At 53.7% G+C, this 16533-nt stretch overlaps 1 protein-coding gene across 5 annotated transcripts in view; it reads left to right on the top strand.

Moving 5' to 3' along the window:
- Nucleotides 1-16533, top strand: part of LOC147110566 (ubinuclein-1-like) — an 88509-nt gene that overhangs the window by 9351 nt on the left and 62625 nt on the right. For all 5 annotated transcript variants that reach the window (XM_086000652.1, XM_086000655.1, XM_086000654.1 and 2 more), the window contains exons 2-3: nucleotides 1390-1482; nucleotides 3102-3197. In XM_086000652.1, coding sequence (XP_085856778.1) covers nucleotides 1390-1482; nucleotides 3102-3197 — 189 coding nt within the window. The remainder of the gene's footprint in view (nucleotides 1-1389; nucleotides 1483-3101; nucleotides 3198-16533) is intronic.

Below are 16533 nucleotides of genomic sequence, written 5' to 3'. Positions count from 1 at the left end.
TCTTAGGCTGAGGGGTGACCTAATAGAGGTCTTTAAAATTTTGAAAGGTTTCGATAGAGTAGATACAGAGAGAGTGTTTCCACTTGTGGGGAAGAGCATAACTAGAGCCATCAATATAAGATAGTCACCAAGAAATCAAATAGGAAATTCAGGAGGAACTTCTTCACCCAGAGAGTGGTGAGAATGTGGAACTCGCTACCACAGGGAGTGGTTGAAGGGAATCGTATAGATGCATTTAAGGGGAAGCTAGATAAGCATACGAGGGAAAAGTGAATCGAGGGTTATGCTGATCGATTTAGATGAGGAAAGACTGGAGGAGGCTCGAGTGGAGCATAAACGCTGGCGTGGGCTGGTTGGGCCGAATGGCCTGTTTCTGTGCTGTATATCCTATGTAATCCTATGTAACATGATTATATTCTTGATCATGTTTATTTTGCATACCCATAATCTAGAGGGTCATTTGATAAAGGTGGAAATTCTGTGAATCTCTGAGTCTGCGTACGTGTATTGTACATCTGCTGCTGGTCATAATCCGGTCTGTCTTTATTTTGTCTGGACACTTTGGTGCATTATACTAGAATTTTTATGCCAGACTTATGAGTATAATGGTGTAAAGGTGGAGTGAAAATATGACCAAATCCAAACAGACTCATCTCCATGTTGCTTCCATGGAAACCTACCCAGGTGGTCTGCTGACAAAGCAATGTTTGTTTCTGTTTGACATTGCTTCATAATCCAGTTCCCATCGGCCTTTTGTGCTATTGACTGCCATAAATCTGACATCTTGGATTGGTTGGCAGTATGCTGGTAGGCAGGCATAGTGTGTAGCAATCGGATTATTCCAGTTAAACACCTCTGCATGCTCCTCCTTGCTTTGAAACTTAAAGCACCTCCATGCACTGGTGTGTATATGACGTACAGTACAGGGCATGTACAAGTTTCAGAGAAAATGCCTGCAATCAGCTGGAGTGAATAACATAAAAAAGCTAAATACTGTTGATGCTGGAAATCTGAAATAAAAACAGAAAATGCTGGAAATACTCAGCAGGTCAGGCAGCATCTGTGGAGAGAGAAACTTAACGTTTCAGGTCGATGGCCCTTCGTCAGTGGAGTGAATAAGATGATGCTCTTCGTTGCATCTCACTTTTACTGGCAGGTTAGGCCCAACAATGGCAAAAGACGGCTATTTGGTTTTCCACCTGCACCTCCTAGTGGCAGGTTCTAGAGCAGCAATGGGCGTACTCCTCTCCCTAAGGAATGGTGTGAAGTATATACGGGGGACCCTGAGGAGAACAGAAATTGAAAAATCCTTATCCTATGAGATAACCTCAATTCTTATTTTTGTGTTGTATACATGGTGCTGATTTTGATTTTTTTTTTTAATTGTAGAAAGATGCAGCTAAACATTTTGATGCTCCTTTTAATGATGACAAAAGGGAAGAAGAAATTGAGACTTTGGCTAAGAAATTTGAAGAAAAATATGTGAGTCCTGCTTATTTTTTTTCATAAATAAAGCTCACATCTTTTTTATATCTACATTATCAAACGATGAAGAAACCACTGAATACAAAAGGTTGTTTTGCTGCTCTTCTGTTTTGTAAGATAACTTCCATCCAGGCAATCTTTTGTACTCTATAAACTTCCAGTTACAAAACTTAATAAAAATAATGGTTAAATCTACAATGCTGCACAACTAGACCTGTTTGCAAAGTTTTTAATATTGGGCATGCTGCCATCTAAAAATCACATTCAAATGGGATTGGTTTCAGAATCCCTCTTCACCCCAACAGACGCCTCAATCAACGTGGAGATCCATAGTTAAAATCATCAAGTTATCATATTATAAGGTGCCTTCATAGGTTTTTTTCCTCGCATCAGACTGTATGAGAAGCTGCTTTCATCCGGACTTTTTAAAAATGTTAAAGAGCGAAATAAAGATTGCAACTCTCGCGTGGGGATGTGGTGGAACCTGAAATATCACGAACAAAATTTTTTTTTAAAGTTGTAATTTTGATCATAATGGAGAAATTTGACACTCCACAATTCTAACAATTGTTTTTCCGGGCCAGAATGTTGGTTTAGCAGTCAATAAGCTGTTAAAAGCCCAGTTACACCTAATCCAACAAGGCTTAACATTTAAAGGGGTATTTAACCGCGATATTACTGTGGAAAAGCCCACTGATTGCCAGCTATTTTGGCGGGCCAGTGTCGGAGCAGTGAATGACTGACTGTAACTTCAGGATTTCCTCGTTCAGGATTTAGCGTATGCACATCTAAAGTTACGGTCAGTTTCGGAGGGGTGATAACAGGGAAAGCTGTTAGTTTGCTGTCATTACCCACCGCAAATTCCAGGCCGTTTACTCTTTAATCACTCTCTGAAAACAACTAACCAAAAGTGCAGCAAGTCCCACACCATTAATTGTTATTAAGGAGTTAACTGTTAGAAATATAACTCTCAAATAAGTGTGACATGAACATAGCAGCAATCAAATTTTAATAAGGGCAGAATTCACTGTATTTAGCCATGATCTGTTGCTGGAGGCAGTTCAGTTCCAAGGTTAATTCTAAGCTTGTACCTTCCTGCCAGTTATTCATCTCTTGAATTGTTTCCCTTGGAGAATACCATGAAGTAGTGGATGGAGTCACAGGCTGGTTAACAAGCCGTGATGTGTATGCTCCTTCTGTGGCCATTACCATCTTAGACCAGCCAATATGATGGTTAGTCTTCTACAGCAGGAGGATTTTATGGGTTCCCACGACCCATACATTGGCGGGGGGGGGGCACACCCACACCCACACGAGTATCCTGCTGGATGTCAACCCACAATTCCAAGCCAGAGCCCCGATCTCCACTCACCAGGACTGGAGCGTGGCTCGAACCCTACACCACCTGACTCGGGCGGGAATGCTACCACTAAGCCAAAGGCTCACTCCATCTAGTGAGTGAAGAGATTGAAATTGATGCAGCAGAATATCATTCAGAACTTGAAGAAAGGTTGACTTTCCTTAGCTGCATGGAACTGGAGTAGAGACTAATTGAATAAATAAGTAACACCATTACAATTAATGATGTCTGTTCATGTATAGTTTTTACATTTTAGGGCCCAAAGAAGCGTCGAAAGGATCGTATCCAAGATCTTATCGACATGGGTTATGGATACGATGAAACTGACCCATTTATAGATAACTCTGAAGCTGTAAGTAAAACCAATTACCTAGTACTGTCTATAAGCAACAGTGACGAATCTTCAAAAGTAATTCATTGGCTGTGGCGTGCTTTAGGATGTCCTGAGGAAATGAATGCACTATATAAATGCAAGTTCTTCCTTCCCCTCCCCTCTCCCTTTCCCCTCCCCTCTCCCTTTCCCCTCCCCTCTCCCTTTCCCCTCCCCTCTCCCTTTCCCCTCCCCTCTCCCTTTCCCCTCCCCTCTCCCTTTCCCCTCTCCCTTTCCCCTCTCCCTCTCCCCCTCCCCTCTCCCCCTCCCCTCTCCCCCTCCCCTCTCCCCCTCCCCTCTCCCCCTCCCCTCTCCCCCTCCCCTCTCCCCCTCCCCTCTCCCCCTCCCCTCTCCCCCTCCCCTCTCCCCCTCCCCTCCCCTCTCCCCCTCCCCTCTCCCCTCTCCCCCTCCCCCTCTCCCCCTCCCCCTCTCCCCCTCCCCTCTCCCCCTCCCCTCTCCCCCTCCCCTCTCCCCCTCCCCTCTCCCCCTCCCCTCTCCCCCTCCCCTCCCCTCTCCCCCTCCCCTCTCCCCCTCCCCTCTCCCCTCTCCCCCTCCCCTCTCCCCCTCCCCTCCTCTCCCCTCTCCCCCTCCCCCTCCTCTCCCTCTCCCCCTCCCCTCTCCCTCTCCCTCTCCCCCTCCCCTCTCCCTCTCCCCCTCCCCTCTCCCCCTCCCCCTCCCCTCTCCCCCTCCCCTCTCCCTCTCCCCCTCCCCTCTCCCCCTCCCCTCTCCCTCTCCCCTCCCCCTCTCCCCTCCCCCTCCCCTCTCCCCCTCCCCTCTCCTCTCCCCTCTCCCCCTCCCCTCTCCTCTCCCCTCTCCCCCTCCCCTCTCCCCCTCCCCTCTCCCCCTCCCCTCTCCCCCTCCCCTCTCCCCCTCCCCTCTCCCCCTCCCCTCTCCCCCTCCCCCTCCCCTCTCCCTCTCCCCCTCCCCTCCCCCTCCCCCTCCCCTCTCCCCCTCCCCTCTCCCCCTCCCCTCTCCCCCTCCCCTCTCCCCCTCCCCTCTCCCCCTCCCCTCTCCCCCTCCCCTCTCCCCCTCCCCTCTCCCCCTCCCCTCTCCCCTCTCCCTTTCCCCTCCCCTCTCCCTTTCCCTCAAGAAACAAACACTTCTATTTAGAAATCAGCAAGAATACATAGAAGATGCTCCATTGTATGCACAGAAAGCAGTTCTGACATTTTCCCTGCTCTATTTTAAAAGAAATGCTTCTAATAATGTGTGCCAGAGTGTGTGGTTCTTGCTACAAAATCGGAACAATTTTTTGATATTTACTTGTGTTTTGCGCATGAAGTTAGGGTGAAATATATTGAGAAGCAATGTGCTTGATAGAGTTTTCAGTCTGTGTGTCATCAAATTACTTTCAGTACCTGTGTGATACATTTAACAGTCTTCCCATGTAGGTAGTTGGGCATTTTCTGTGCATGGTGTAGTAAATTACATTGCTCGAAATGCAAAAGAATTTCTCATTATTATGGAAATAGCCTGAGACACTTCAGTTTGTTGAACCTAGATGGATTGAAATTGGACGTGAAAAAAACATGGTGTTGCATGATGCCAGTTACCTAGGTGAGGAAGAACATTGGTGTATATTAATAATGTTGTTATAAGGCACAGATGGCAAAGGAGAATAAATGGTTCTGTAAAGAAAGCTTGGGTGGTGTAATCAGTTTGTCAGTCGTGTTTGCTGGTACAGTCCCCACCACTTAAAGTACAACTTCTGCTCAGCAGCCACTCAAGTCCAACTAACGGGAATCAAAATGACACTTAATTTTATTAATGCTACCACATTATAGCGGCCGTCGCATATAGCTGGCAAATCACATTTGCACGAATGCGCCCGCTTTCAGCAGTGGGATCTTTAATTGTAGAGATATTTATATAGTTGCTGCACTACAGTGGCTTGGCGATATTATGTAACAGTTTGCACTGGCTGTTTTTCATGTTCAGTTTTTTTTAAATAGTCCCATCTGTGGGGGGGGGGTGGGGGTGGTAAAGCTTTGAATGTGACGAGCAGAATATTCACTGGGAATTATTTTTATTTCAATAAGACTGGTTGTAAGACAGTAGCTTAATTTGATTTGGCTTAGAAATCATAATATAAAAAAATTTAGGAACAAGGTAAAACCCAACAAGCTTATCCCTTTTTGATAGCTACACTCTATCTCTCAGTCCCTTCTGTTACCCAAGTACATCTAATTGCTTCTTCTTTGGTAAGTTTCCATGGTCACTTGTTGTACAGGTCTATGCTCGTTGTACATCAAAAATATAACCTCTTGATTTGTAGTCTATTGCTGTGTTCATATTACCCAGTACCTATTGCCTAAGGAGCGGTGAGCTTTGGGGGCTTGTTATTAATAGAGCCCACAACCTCAACTGAATAACACTGATTGATAGAGTGCCTTAGTTATGCTTGGGTCCGCTTCCTTATTGTAGAGTAAGGAATTTGGAGTAAGGTACTAAGTTCTTGAGTGGAAAAAGCAATAAATAAATTATAATCCCTGAGTCTGTAATGTTGGCAAGTACTGATTTGAGTGTTGCAGATGAAAATTGATAATTTGATAAGGCATTGCATTATTATAGGATAATAGGGAGGTAAAAATAATTAAACCAAGTCTTCAAACACATCATTCACGCATATGTAGTTCCCATGGCAACTCTCTAACCTTTTGGCTAAAATAGGGAATAGTGATTTTGAAGGAAGACACGAGACATGTTGCAGTAGAGATGCAGTACTTTTGGCCCATCAAGTCTTTGCCAGTGTTTTTCTCCTCATGAGCCACCTAGTCACATCCTATTACTTGCTCAATATCTTTACCTTTTAATAATCCTCTGTCTGTAATTCCCTTTCTAAAGGGTTGCTGGGCTTTGCTTCAACAGCAGTTTGTGGCAGAGAATTCTACATTCTAACCACCCTCGGTGTAAATAATGTTTTGCTAACCTCCCTTAAATTTGTATTTTCTTATTACCATCTCACTGAGCAGTGGAAACAATATTACTATTTACCTTATCATGACCATTCATAATCTTGAAGACGTCGATCAGGTCACCCCTTAACCATATCAGTTCCAGAGAACTGAGCCCTAACTTCTTCAGTCTCTCTTCAGAATTGTAACTACTCAACCCTGGTAATATTTTAGTGAATCTATCCTACACCTTTTCCATTGCTTTTTTTTATGGTGGGGTGCACAAAATTGTACACAATATTCCAACTACAGTCTAACTAAGGTCATGCAAGTCTAATATCTCCTTGCTTTTGCATTCGATCCCTCTAGAGAGAAAACCATTCTGATTGTCGTTTTTATGGCGATATCTACTTTTGCTGCCAAGTTTTTTTTTTAATGACCTGTGTATCTGCACATCAAAGTCCCACTGCTCATCTGCTCGGTTTAAAATCTTGCCATTTAAGGTATTAAAATTACTCCGTGCCTCTACAGGATCCTCCTTGTCTTTGGAAAGAAGCAAAATAATACTTCATCAGAGTTTGGCTTTAACTGCCAAACAATTCTTAAACAGTATTAGAACAAGTAAATAGCAGTATAACACTTTTTACAACAATTGTTAAACTCAACTATTTAATTGTTGTAATAGAAGGTAATAAATATTCACAACTTCTAAGAAACTGTGCTGTCATTAATATCTATAAGTGGTTCTTTTTCCCCATTTATCTCTCAAACTACAGAAGTTATCTGGCCTATCTAACACTCTTAGGAGGTTTCAGATATACTCACTGATTTGAAAAAGACTTTCAAATCAATAATTACTATAATTTAAATAACTATCTGTTAAATTCAAAAAGAGCTGCCACTCATTGAACAAATCACACAATGTTTGTATTTGAATTGAATGGCTTGGCTCCCCTCCTGTTTTTCAGATAGACCAACTAATTTTTTTTTTTTTTTAATTTGCTGAATTACTCTTTTGTGAATAAAGTTGATTTTGAATCCCTTATCTACTGTGACAGAATTGGAAAAACCAATACTGAGCTCATTCTTCAGATAAAATGCTTCATTTGTGCCACATTGCTCAAAAAAAATCAACAGGGATTGGTATCTTTCTGGCTCTGGATGCCAGTCTGACAAGAGGCGAGTGATTTTCAAATTCACTGCTGGCAAAGTACAGAGCAATGCGCAGTCAGTACTAAATTTCAAAATCATTGACTGCTTGGCATCACTATCCAGTTTAGAAAAAAGTACATCTACTTGTAGAACAAATGTCTGATCTCTGTTGGGCAGGAATTAAACATCAGAATTTTCTTAGAAGGAAGGAATTTTTTTTCATTACTTTACTGTAATAACTAAAAGGGGAGCATATTTTATACGTATATTTTTAAACTCCAATCCTGCCAAAAATGCCATAATATTCCTGATTGAAAGTGTATCTTTTGACATAGCCATATTATAAAATGGGAATTATCCTTGTACAAAACAAATTTCCCTATATCACTGATTCTCGTTGTCACCTGAGCACAATGCAAATGAAGGATTTCCATTACAGTACAGGTAGACTATCCTTTATCCGAACTTCCGAAAACCGAAACCCTCTAAAAACCGAAAGTTTTTTCGTTCAGCGTAAGTCGTGCGCACGACATGACCAGAGTGGCGCACGACTTACGCTGAGGAGGGCAGAGGGTCACTGAGTTCCCTCCTGGGTAGGAGATTGCAGGCCGAGCCAGGCAGTGTGAAGGAGGTATACCGGGAGAGTGAACCCAACAATACAGTGGCCCGTCCGATAGCTGCAGCGGCCTGTCCGATATTCTTTTCTCCGCCCCCCCCCCCCCCATCACCCCCCCCGACCCCCACCCTTTCGGATAAGGGATAGTGTATCCTTTATCCGCACTTCCGAAAACCGAAATCCTCTGAAAACCGAAAGTTTTTTCATTCAGCGTAAGTCGTGCGCACGACCCCCACCCCGCCGACCCCGACCCCCCGCCGACCCCCCCCGCCGACCCCGACCCCCCGCCGACAAATTTCCCAGTCTTATAAAATACCTTCTGAAATCCGAAATTTTCCAAAAACCGAAACACGGCTGGTCCCGAGGTTTTCGGATAAAGGATAGTCTACCTGTATCACCGTCTCCAGTCACCAAATGACAACAGTTGGCAAAGTGCGATGTGAAACAAAGTTAAAGGAACAGAAACAAACAAAAACTCTTAAGTAGAAGATGCGAATGGATAAGACAGCCAACCAAACATTTTGCAGTCTTATATCTATCTATATATCTATATCTATCTATCTTCTATATATCTATCTGTCTATCTATATATATAAAGCGGCTCTTCTGTCTGTCTGTCTGTCCGCCTGGTCTCTATACGTTTGGAAGTTACAGAGCGTACCGACGTGCGCGTCGCCTCAAAAGAAAGCTTGCGATTCCGGACTGGTCATAGGCGTATTTACGTTTCGGCCGGACAAAAATCCCGCCCGCGGTATCCCAAAAACGTTCAGCGTTCCGCTCATTAGCATCTCATTAGCGACCGTGTGACGTCGAGGTCTTCCTACAGTTGAGTGACGAGTGACTCGACGATTGACCAATCCTACGCTTCGGTGACCTGACCGGTCGACCAATCGGTGCGTGTGTGGGCGGGCCTTATCCTTCTGAACCGAGGTGAGTGGCCGCCATCTTGATTTTTCACTATTTTTTCCCCCACACTTTCTGTGTGTTAGGGAACTAAGGTAAATATTTGAATTATGTGTTAGGGAATTAATTAACAATTTATTTCAGTTTTATATTGTGTTTAGCAACCCCCCCCCCCCCCCCCTCCTCACCCTCGCGCAGGGGGGACTCGGTGCTGGTCTCCAGGCCCGCTGCAGGCAGGCCTGAAGCTCCAAAAATTTCTCTCTCTCTCTTCCCCCGTCGCGCGCTCTCTCTTCCCCCGTCGCGCGCTCTCTCTTCCCCCGTCGCGCGCTCTCTCTTCCCCCGTCGCGCGCTCTCTCTTCCCCCGTCGCGCGCTCTCTCTTCCCCCGTCGCGCGCTCTCTCTTCCCCCGTCGCGCGCTCTCTCTTCCCCCGTCGCGCGCTCTCTCTTCCCCCGTCGCGCGCTCTCTCTTCCCCCGTCGCGCGCTCTCTCTTCCCCCGTCGCGCGCTCTCTCTTCCCCCGTCGCGCGCTCTCTCTTCCCCCGTCGCGCGCTCTCTCTTCCCCCGTCGCGCGCTCTCTCTTCCCCCGTCGCGCGCTCTCTCTTCCCCCGTCGCGCGCTCTCTCTTCCCCCGTCGCGCGCTCTCTCTTCCCCCGTCGCGCGCTCTCTCTTCCCCCGTCGCGCGCTCTCTCTTCCCCCGTCGCGCGCTCTCTCTTCCCCCGTCGCGCGCTCTCTCTTCCCCCGTCGCGCGCTCTCTCTTCCCCCGTCGCGCGCTCTCTCTTCCCCCGTCGCGCGCTCTCTCTTCCCCCGTCGCGCGCTCTCTCTTCCCCCGTCGCGCGCTCTCTCTTCCCCCGTCGCGCGCTCTCTCTTCCCCCGTCGCGCGCTCTCTCTTCCCCCGTCGCGCGCTCTCTCTTCCCCCGTCGCGCGCTCTCTCTTCCCCCGTCGCGCGCTCTCTCTTCCCCCGTCGCGCGCTCTCTCTTCCCCCGTCGCGCGCTCTCTCTTCCCCCGTCGCGCGCTCTCTCTTCCCCCGTCGCGCGCTCTCTCTTCCCCCGTCGCGCGCTCTCTCTTCCCCCGTCGCGCGCTCTCTCTTCCCCCGTCGCGCGCTCTCTCTTCCCCCGTCGCGCGCTCTCTCTTCCCCCGTCGCGCGCTCTCTCTTCCCCCGTCGCGCGCTCTCTCTTCCCCCGTCGCGCGCTCTCTCTTCCCCCGTCGCGCGCTCTCTCTTCCCCCGTCGCGCGCTCTCTCTTCCCCCGTCGCGCGCTCTCTCTTCCCCCGTCGCGCGCTCTCTCTTCCCCCGTCGCGCGCTCTCTCTTCCCCCGTCGCGCGCTCTCTCTTCCCCCGTCGCGCGCTCTCTCTTCCCCCGTCGCGCGCTCTCTCTTCCCCCGTCGCGCGCTCTCTCTTCCCCCGTCGCGCGCTCTCTCTTCCCCCGTCGCGCGCTCTCTCTTCCCCCGTCGCGCGCTCTCTCTTCCCCCGTCGCGCGCTCTCTCTTCCCCCGTCGCGCGCTCTCTCTTCCCCCGTCGCGCGCTCTCTCTTCCCCCGTCGCGCGCTCTCTCTTCCCCCGTCGCGCGCTCTCTCTTCCCCCGTCGCGCGCTCTCTCTTCCCCCGTCGCGCGCTCTCTCTTCCCCCGTCGCGCGCTCTCTCTTCCCCCGTCGCGCGCTCTCTCTTCCCCCGTCGCGCGCTCTCTCTTCCCCCGTCGCGCGCTCTCTCTTCCCCCGTCGCGCGCTCTCTCTTCCCCCGTCGCGCGCTCTCTCTTCCCCCGTCGCGCGCTCTCTCTTCCCCCGTCGCGCGCTCTCTCTTCCCCCGTCGCGCGCTCTCTCTTCCCCCGTCGCGCGCTCTCTCTTCCCCCGTCGCGCGCTCTCTCTTCCCCCGTCGCGCGCTCTCTCTTCCCCCGTCGCGCGCTCTCTCTTCCCCCGTCGCGCGCTCTCTCTTCCCCCGTCGCGCGCTCTCTCTTCCCCCGTCGCGCGCTCTCTCTTCCCCCGTCGCGCGCTCTCTCTTCCCCCGTCGCGCGCTCTCTCTTCCCCCGTCGCGCGCTCTCTCTTCCCCCGTCGCGCGCTCTCTCTTCCCCCGTCGCGCGCTCTCTCTTCCCCCGTCGCGCGCTCTCTCTTCCCCCGTCGCGCGCTCTCTCTTCCCCCGTCGCGCGCTCTCTCTTCCCCCGTCGCGCGCTCTCTCTTCCCCCGTCGCGCGCTCTCTCTTCCCCCGTCGCGCGCTCTCTCTTCCCCCGTCGCGCGCTCTCTCTTCCCCCGTCGCGCGCTCTCTCTTCCCCCGTCGCGCGCTCTCTCTTCCCCCGTCGCGCGCTCTCTCTTCCCCCGTCGCGCGCTCTCTCTTCCCCCGTCGCGCGCTCTCTCTTCCCCCGTCGCGCGCTCTCTCTTCCCCCGTCGCGCGCTCTCTCTTCCCCCGTCGCGCGCTCTCTCTTCCCCCGTCGCGCGCTCTCTCTTCCCCCGTCGCGCGCTCTCTCTTCCCCCGTCGCGCGCTCTCTCTTCCCCCGTCGCGCGCTCTCTCTTCCCCCGTCGCGCGCTCTCTCTTCCCCCGTCGCGCGCTCTCTCTTCCCCCGTCGCGCGCTCTCTCTTCCCCCGTCGCGCGCTCTCTCTTCCCCCGTCGCGCGCTCTCTCTTCCCCCGTCGCGCGCTCTCTCTTCCCCCGTCGCGCGCTCTCTCTTCCCCCGTCGCGCGCTCTCTCTTCCCCCGTCGCGCGCTCTCTCTTCCCCCGTCGCGCGCTCTCTCTTCCCCCGTCGCGCGCTCTCTCTTCCCCCGTCGCGCGCTCTCTCTTCCCCCGTCGCGCGCTCTCTCTTCCCCCGTCGCGCGCTCTCTCTTCCCCCGTCGCGCGCTCTCTCTTCCCCCGTCGCGCGCTCTCTCTTCCCCCGTCGCGCGCTCTCTCTTCCCCCGTCGCGCGCTCTCTCTTCCCCCGTCGCGCGCTCTCTCTTCCCCCGTCGCGCGCTCTCTCTTCCCCCGTCGCGCGCTCTCTCTTCCCCCGTCGCGCGCTCTCTCTTCCCCCGTCGCGCGCTCTCTCTTCCCCCGTCGCGCGCTCTCTCTTCCCCCGTCGCGCGCTCTCTCTTCCCCCGTCGCGCGCTCTCTCTTCCCCCGTCGCGCGCTCTCTCTTCCCCCGTCGCGCGCTCTCTCTTCCCCCGTCGCGCGCTCTCTCTTCCCCCGTCGCGCGCTCTCTCTTCCCCCGTCGCGCGCTCTCTCTTCCCCCGTCGCGCGCTCTCTCTTCCCCCGTCGCGCGCTCTCTCTTCCCCCGTCGCGCGCTCTCTCTTCCCCCGTCGCGCGCTCTCTCTTCCCCCGTCGCGCGCTCTCTCTTCCCCCGTCGCGCGCTCTCTCTTCCCCCGTCGCGCGCTCTCTCTTCCCCCGTCGCGCGCTCTCTCTTCCCCCGTCGCGCGCTCTCTCTTCCCCCGTCGCGCGCTCTCTCTTCCCCCGTCGCGCGCTCTCTCTTCCCCCGTCGCGCGCTCTCTCTCTCCCCGTCGCGCGCTCTCTCTTCCCCCGTCGCGCGCTCTCTCTTCCCCCCGTCGCGCGCTCTCTCTTCCCCCGTCGCGCGCTCTCTCTTCCCCCGTCGCGCGCTCTCTCTTCCCCCGTCGCGCGCTCTCTCTTCCCCCGTCGCGCGCTCTCTCTTCCCCCGTCGCGCGCTCTCTCTTCCCCCGTCGCGCGCTCTCTCTTCCCCGTCGCGCGCTCTCTCTTCCCCCCCCCCGTCGCGCTCTCTCTTCCCCCCCCGTCGCGCTCTCTCTTCCCCCCCCGTCGCGCTCTCTCTTCCCCCCCCGTCGCGCTCTCTCTTCCCCCCCCGTCGCGCTCTCTCTTCCCCCCCCGTCGCGCTCTCTCTTCCCCCCCCGTCGCGCTCTCTCTTCCCCCCCGTCGCGCTCTCTCTTCCCCCCCCGTCGCGCTCTCTCTTCCCCCCCCGTCGCGCTCTCTCTTCCCCCCCCCGTCGCGCTCTCTCTTCCCCCCCCGTCGCGCTCTCTCTTCCCCCCCCGTCGCGCTCTCTCTTCCCCCCCCGTCGCGCTCTCTCTTCCCCCCCCCGTCGCGCTCTCTCTTCCCCCCCCCGTCGCGCTCTCTCTTCCCCCCCCCGTCGCGCTCTCTCTTCCCCCCCCCGTCGCGCTCTCTCTTCCCCCCCCCCGTCGCGCTCTCTCTTCCCCCCCCGTCGCGCTCTCTCTTCCCCCCCCGTCGCGCTCTCTCTTCCCCCCCCGTCGCGCTCTCTCTTCCCCCCCCGTCGCGCTCTCTCTTCCCCCCCCGTCGCGCTCTCTCTTCCCCCCCCGTCGCGCTCTCTCTTCCCCCCCCGTCGCGCTCTCTCTTCCCCCCCGTCGCGCTCTCTCTTCCCCCCCGTCGCGCTCTCTCTTCCCCCCCGTCGCGCTCTCTCTTCCCCCCCCCCGTCGCGCTCTCTCTTCCCCCCCCGTCGCGCTCTCTCTTCCCCCCCCCCGTCGCGCTCTCTCTTCCCCCCCCGTCGCGCTCTCTCTTCCCCCCCCCGTCGCGCTCTCTCTTCCCCCCCCGTCGCGCTCTCTCTTCCCCCCCCGTCGCGCTCTCTCTTCCCCCCCCCGTCGCGCTCTCTCTTCCCCCCCAGTCGCTCTCTCTCTTCCCCCCCAGTCGCTCTCTCTCTTCCCCCCCAGTCGCTCTCTCTCTTCCCCCCCAGTCGCTCTCTCTCTTCCCCCCCAGTCGCTCTCTCTCTTCCCCCCCAGTCGCTCTCTCTCTTCCCCCCCAGTCGCTCTCTCTCTTCCCCCCCAGTCGCTCTCTCTCTTCCCCCCCCAGTCGCTCTCTCTCTTCCCCCCCAGTCGCTCTCTCTCTTCCCCCCCAGTCGCTCTCTCTCTTCCCCCCCAGTCGCTCTCTCTCTTCCCCCCCAGTCGCTCTCTCTCTTCCCCCCCAGTCGCTCTCTCTCTTCCCCCCCAGTCGCTCTCTCTCTTCCCCCCCAGTCGCTCTCTCTCTTCCCCCCCAGTCGCTCTCTCTCTTCCCCCCCAGTCGCTCTCTCTCTTCCCCCCCAGTCGCTCTCTCTCTTCCCCCCCAGTCGCTCTCTCTCTTCCCCCCCAGTCGCTCTCTCTCTTCCCCCCCAGTCGCTCTCTCTCTTCCCCCCCAGTCGCTCTCTCTCTCCCCCCCCCAGTCGCTCTCTCTCTTCCCCCCCAGTCGCTCTCTCTCTTCCCCCCCAGTCGCTCTCACTCTTCCCCCCCAGTCGCTCTCACTCTTCCCCCCCGTCGCTCTCTCTCTTCCCCCCCGTCGCTCTCTCTCTTCCCCCCCGTCGCTCTCTCTCTTCCCCCCCGTCGCTCTCTCTCTTCCCCCCCCGTCGCTCTCTCTCTTCCCCCCCCGTCGCTCTCTCTCTTCCCCCCCCGTCGCTCTCTCTCTTCCCCCCCACAGTCGTTCTCTCTCTTCCCCCCACAGTCGCTCCCCCTCTCTCTTCCAACAACATGCCCTCAAAAAAGCCTCTGCACCGCCCCCCCCACTCGCTCTCTCTCTTTCCCCCCCTCCCACTCGCTCTCTCTCTTCCAACAACAACATGCCCTCGAAAAAGTCTCTCTCCCCCGTCTCTCTCTCTCTCTTTCTCTCCCCCATCTCTGTCTCTCTCCCCCAGTCTCCCTCTCTCTCTCCCTCAGTCGCTCTGTCTCTCCCCCCTCAGTCTCTCTCTCTCTCCCCCCTCAGTCTCTCTATCTCCCCAGTCTCTCCCTCTCTCTCTCTCCACATCTCTCTCTCTCTCTCACCCCTCAGCCGCTCTCTCTCTCCCCCTCAGTCACTCTCTCTCTCTCTCTCCCCATTCTCTCTCTCTCTCCCCAGTCTCTCTCTCTCACACTCCTAATCTCTCTCTCTCACACTCCCAGTCTCTCTCTCTCACACTCCCAATCTCTGTCTCTCACACTCCCAATCTCTCTCTCTCTCACTCCCAATCTCTCTCTCTCTCTCTCACTCCCAATCTCTCTCTCTCTCTCCATCTCCCCATTCTCTCTCTCTCTCCCCATTCTCTCTCTCTCACTCCCAATCTCTCTCTCTCTCTCTATCTCCCCATTCTCTCTCTCACACTCCCAATCTCTCTCTCTCTCACACTCCCAGTCTCTCTCTCTCACACTCCCAATCTCTCTCTCTCACACTCCCAATCTCTCTCTCTCTCACTCCCAATCTCTCTCTCACATTCCCAATCTCTCTCTCTCTCACACTCCCAATCTCTCTCTCTCTCACACTCCCAATCTCTCTCTCTCTCTCACACTCCCAATCTCTTTCTCTCTCACACTCCCAATCTCTCTCTCTCTCACACTCCCAATCTCTCTCTCACACTCCCAATCTCTCTCTGTCTCTCACACTCCCAATCTCTCTCTCTCTCCTCACACTCCCAATCTCTCTCTCTCACACTCCCAATCTCTCTCTCTCACACTCCCAATCTCTCTCTCTCTCTCTCACACTCCCAATCTCTCTCTCTCTCACACTCCCAATCTCTCTCTCTCTCACTCCCAATCTCTCTCTCTCACACTCCCAATCTCTCTCTCTCACACACTCCCAATCTCTCTCTCTCTCACACTCCCAATCTCTCTCTCTCACACTCCCAATCTCTCTCTCTCTCTCTCTCACTCCCAATCTCTCTCTCTCACTCCCAATCTCTCTCTCTCTCTCTCTCTCTCACACTCCCAATCTCTCTCTCTCTCTCACTCCCAATCTCTCTCTCTCTCACTCCCAATCTCTCTCTCTCTCTCTCTCACACTCCCAATCTCTCTCTCTCTCTCTCTCACACTCCCAATCTCTCTCTCTCTCTCACACTCCCAATCTCTCTCTCACTCCCAATCTCTCTCTCTCTCTCTCTCACACTCCCAATCTCTCTCTCACTCCCAATCTCTCTCTCTCACACTCCCAATCTCTCTCTCTCACACACTCCCAATCTCTCTCTCTCACACTCCCAATCTCTCTCTCACACTCCCAATCTCTCTCTCTCTCACACACCCAATCTCTCTCTCTCACACTCCCAATCTCTCTCTCTCACACTCCCAATCTCTCTCTCTCACACACTCCCAATCTCTCTCTCTCACACTCCCAATCTCTCTCTCTCACACACTCCCAATCTCTCTCTCTCACACACTCCCAATCTCTCTCTCACACTCCCAGTCTCTCTCTCTCTCACACTCCCAATCTCTCTCTCTCACACACTCCCAATCTCTCTCTCACACTCCCAGTCTCTCTCTCTCTCACACTCCCAATCTCTCTCTCACACACCCAATCTCTCTCTCTCACACTCCCAATCTCTCTCTCACACTCCCAATCTCTCTCTCACACACCCAATCTCCCTCTCTCACACTCCCAATCTCTCTCTCTCTCACACACTCCCAATCTCTCTCTCTCTCACACTCCCAATCTCTCTCACACTCCCAGTCTCTCTCTCACACACTCCCAATCTCTCTCTCTCTCTCACACCCAATCTCTCTCTGTCACACTCCCAATCTCTCTCTCTCACACTCCCAATCTCTCTCTCTCACACACTCCCAATCTCTCTCTCTCTCTCACACTCCCAATCTCTCTCTCTCACACACTCCCAATCTCTCTCTCTCACACACTCCCAATCTCTCTCTCTCTCTCACTCCCAATCTCTCTCTCACACTCCCAGTCTCTCTCACACTCCCAATCTCTCTCTCTCACACTCCCAATCTCTCTCTCACACTCCCAGTCTCTCTCTCTCACACTCCCAATCTCTCTCTCTCTTTCACACTCCCAATCTCTCTCTCACACTCCCAATCTCTCTCTCACACTCCCAGTCTCTCTCTCTCACACTCCCAATCTCTCTCTCTCTCTCTCTCCCACTCCCAATCTCTCACACTCCCAATC

Source organism: Somniosus microcephalus, chromosome 11 (genome assembly GCF_052327205.1).
Source record: "Somniosus microcephalus isolate GS21.2 chromosome 11, FLI_Smic_1.0, whole genome shotgun sequence".
Lineage (NCBI taxonomy): Eukaryota > Metazoa > Chordata > Chondrichthyes > Squaliformes > Somniosidae > Somniosus > Somniosus microcephalus.
Note: the sequence above shows the minus strand (reverse complement) of the source record. Positions and strands in the feature narration are given on the sequence as shown.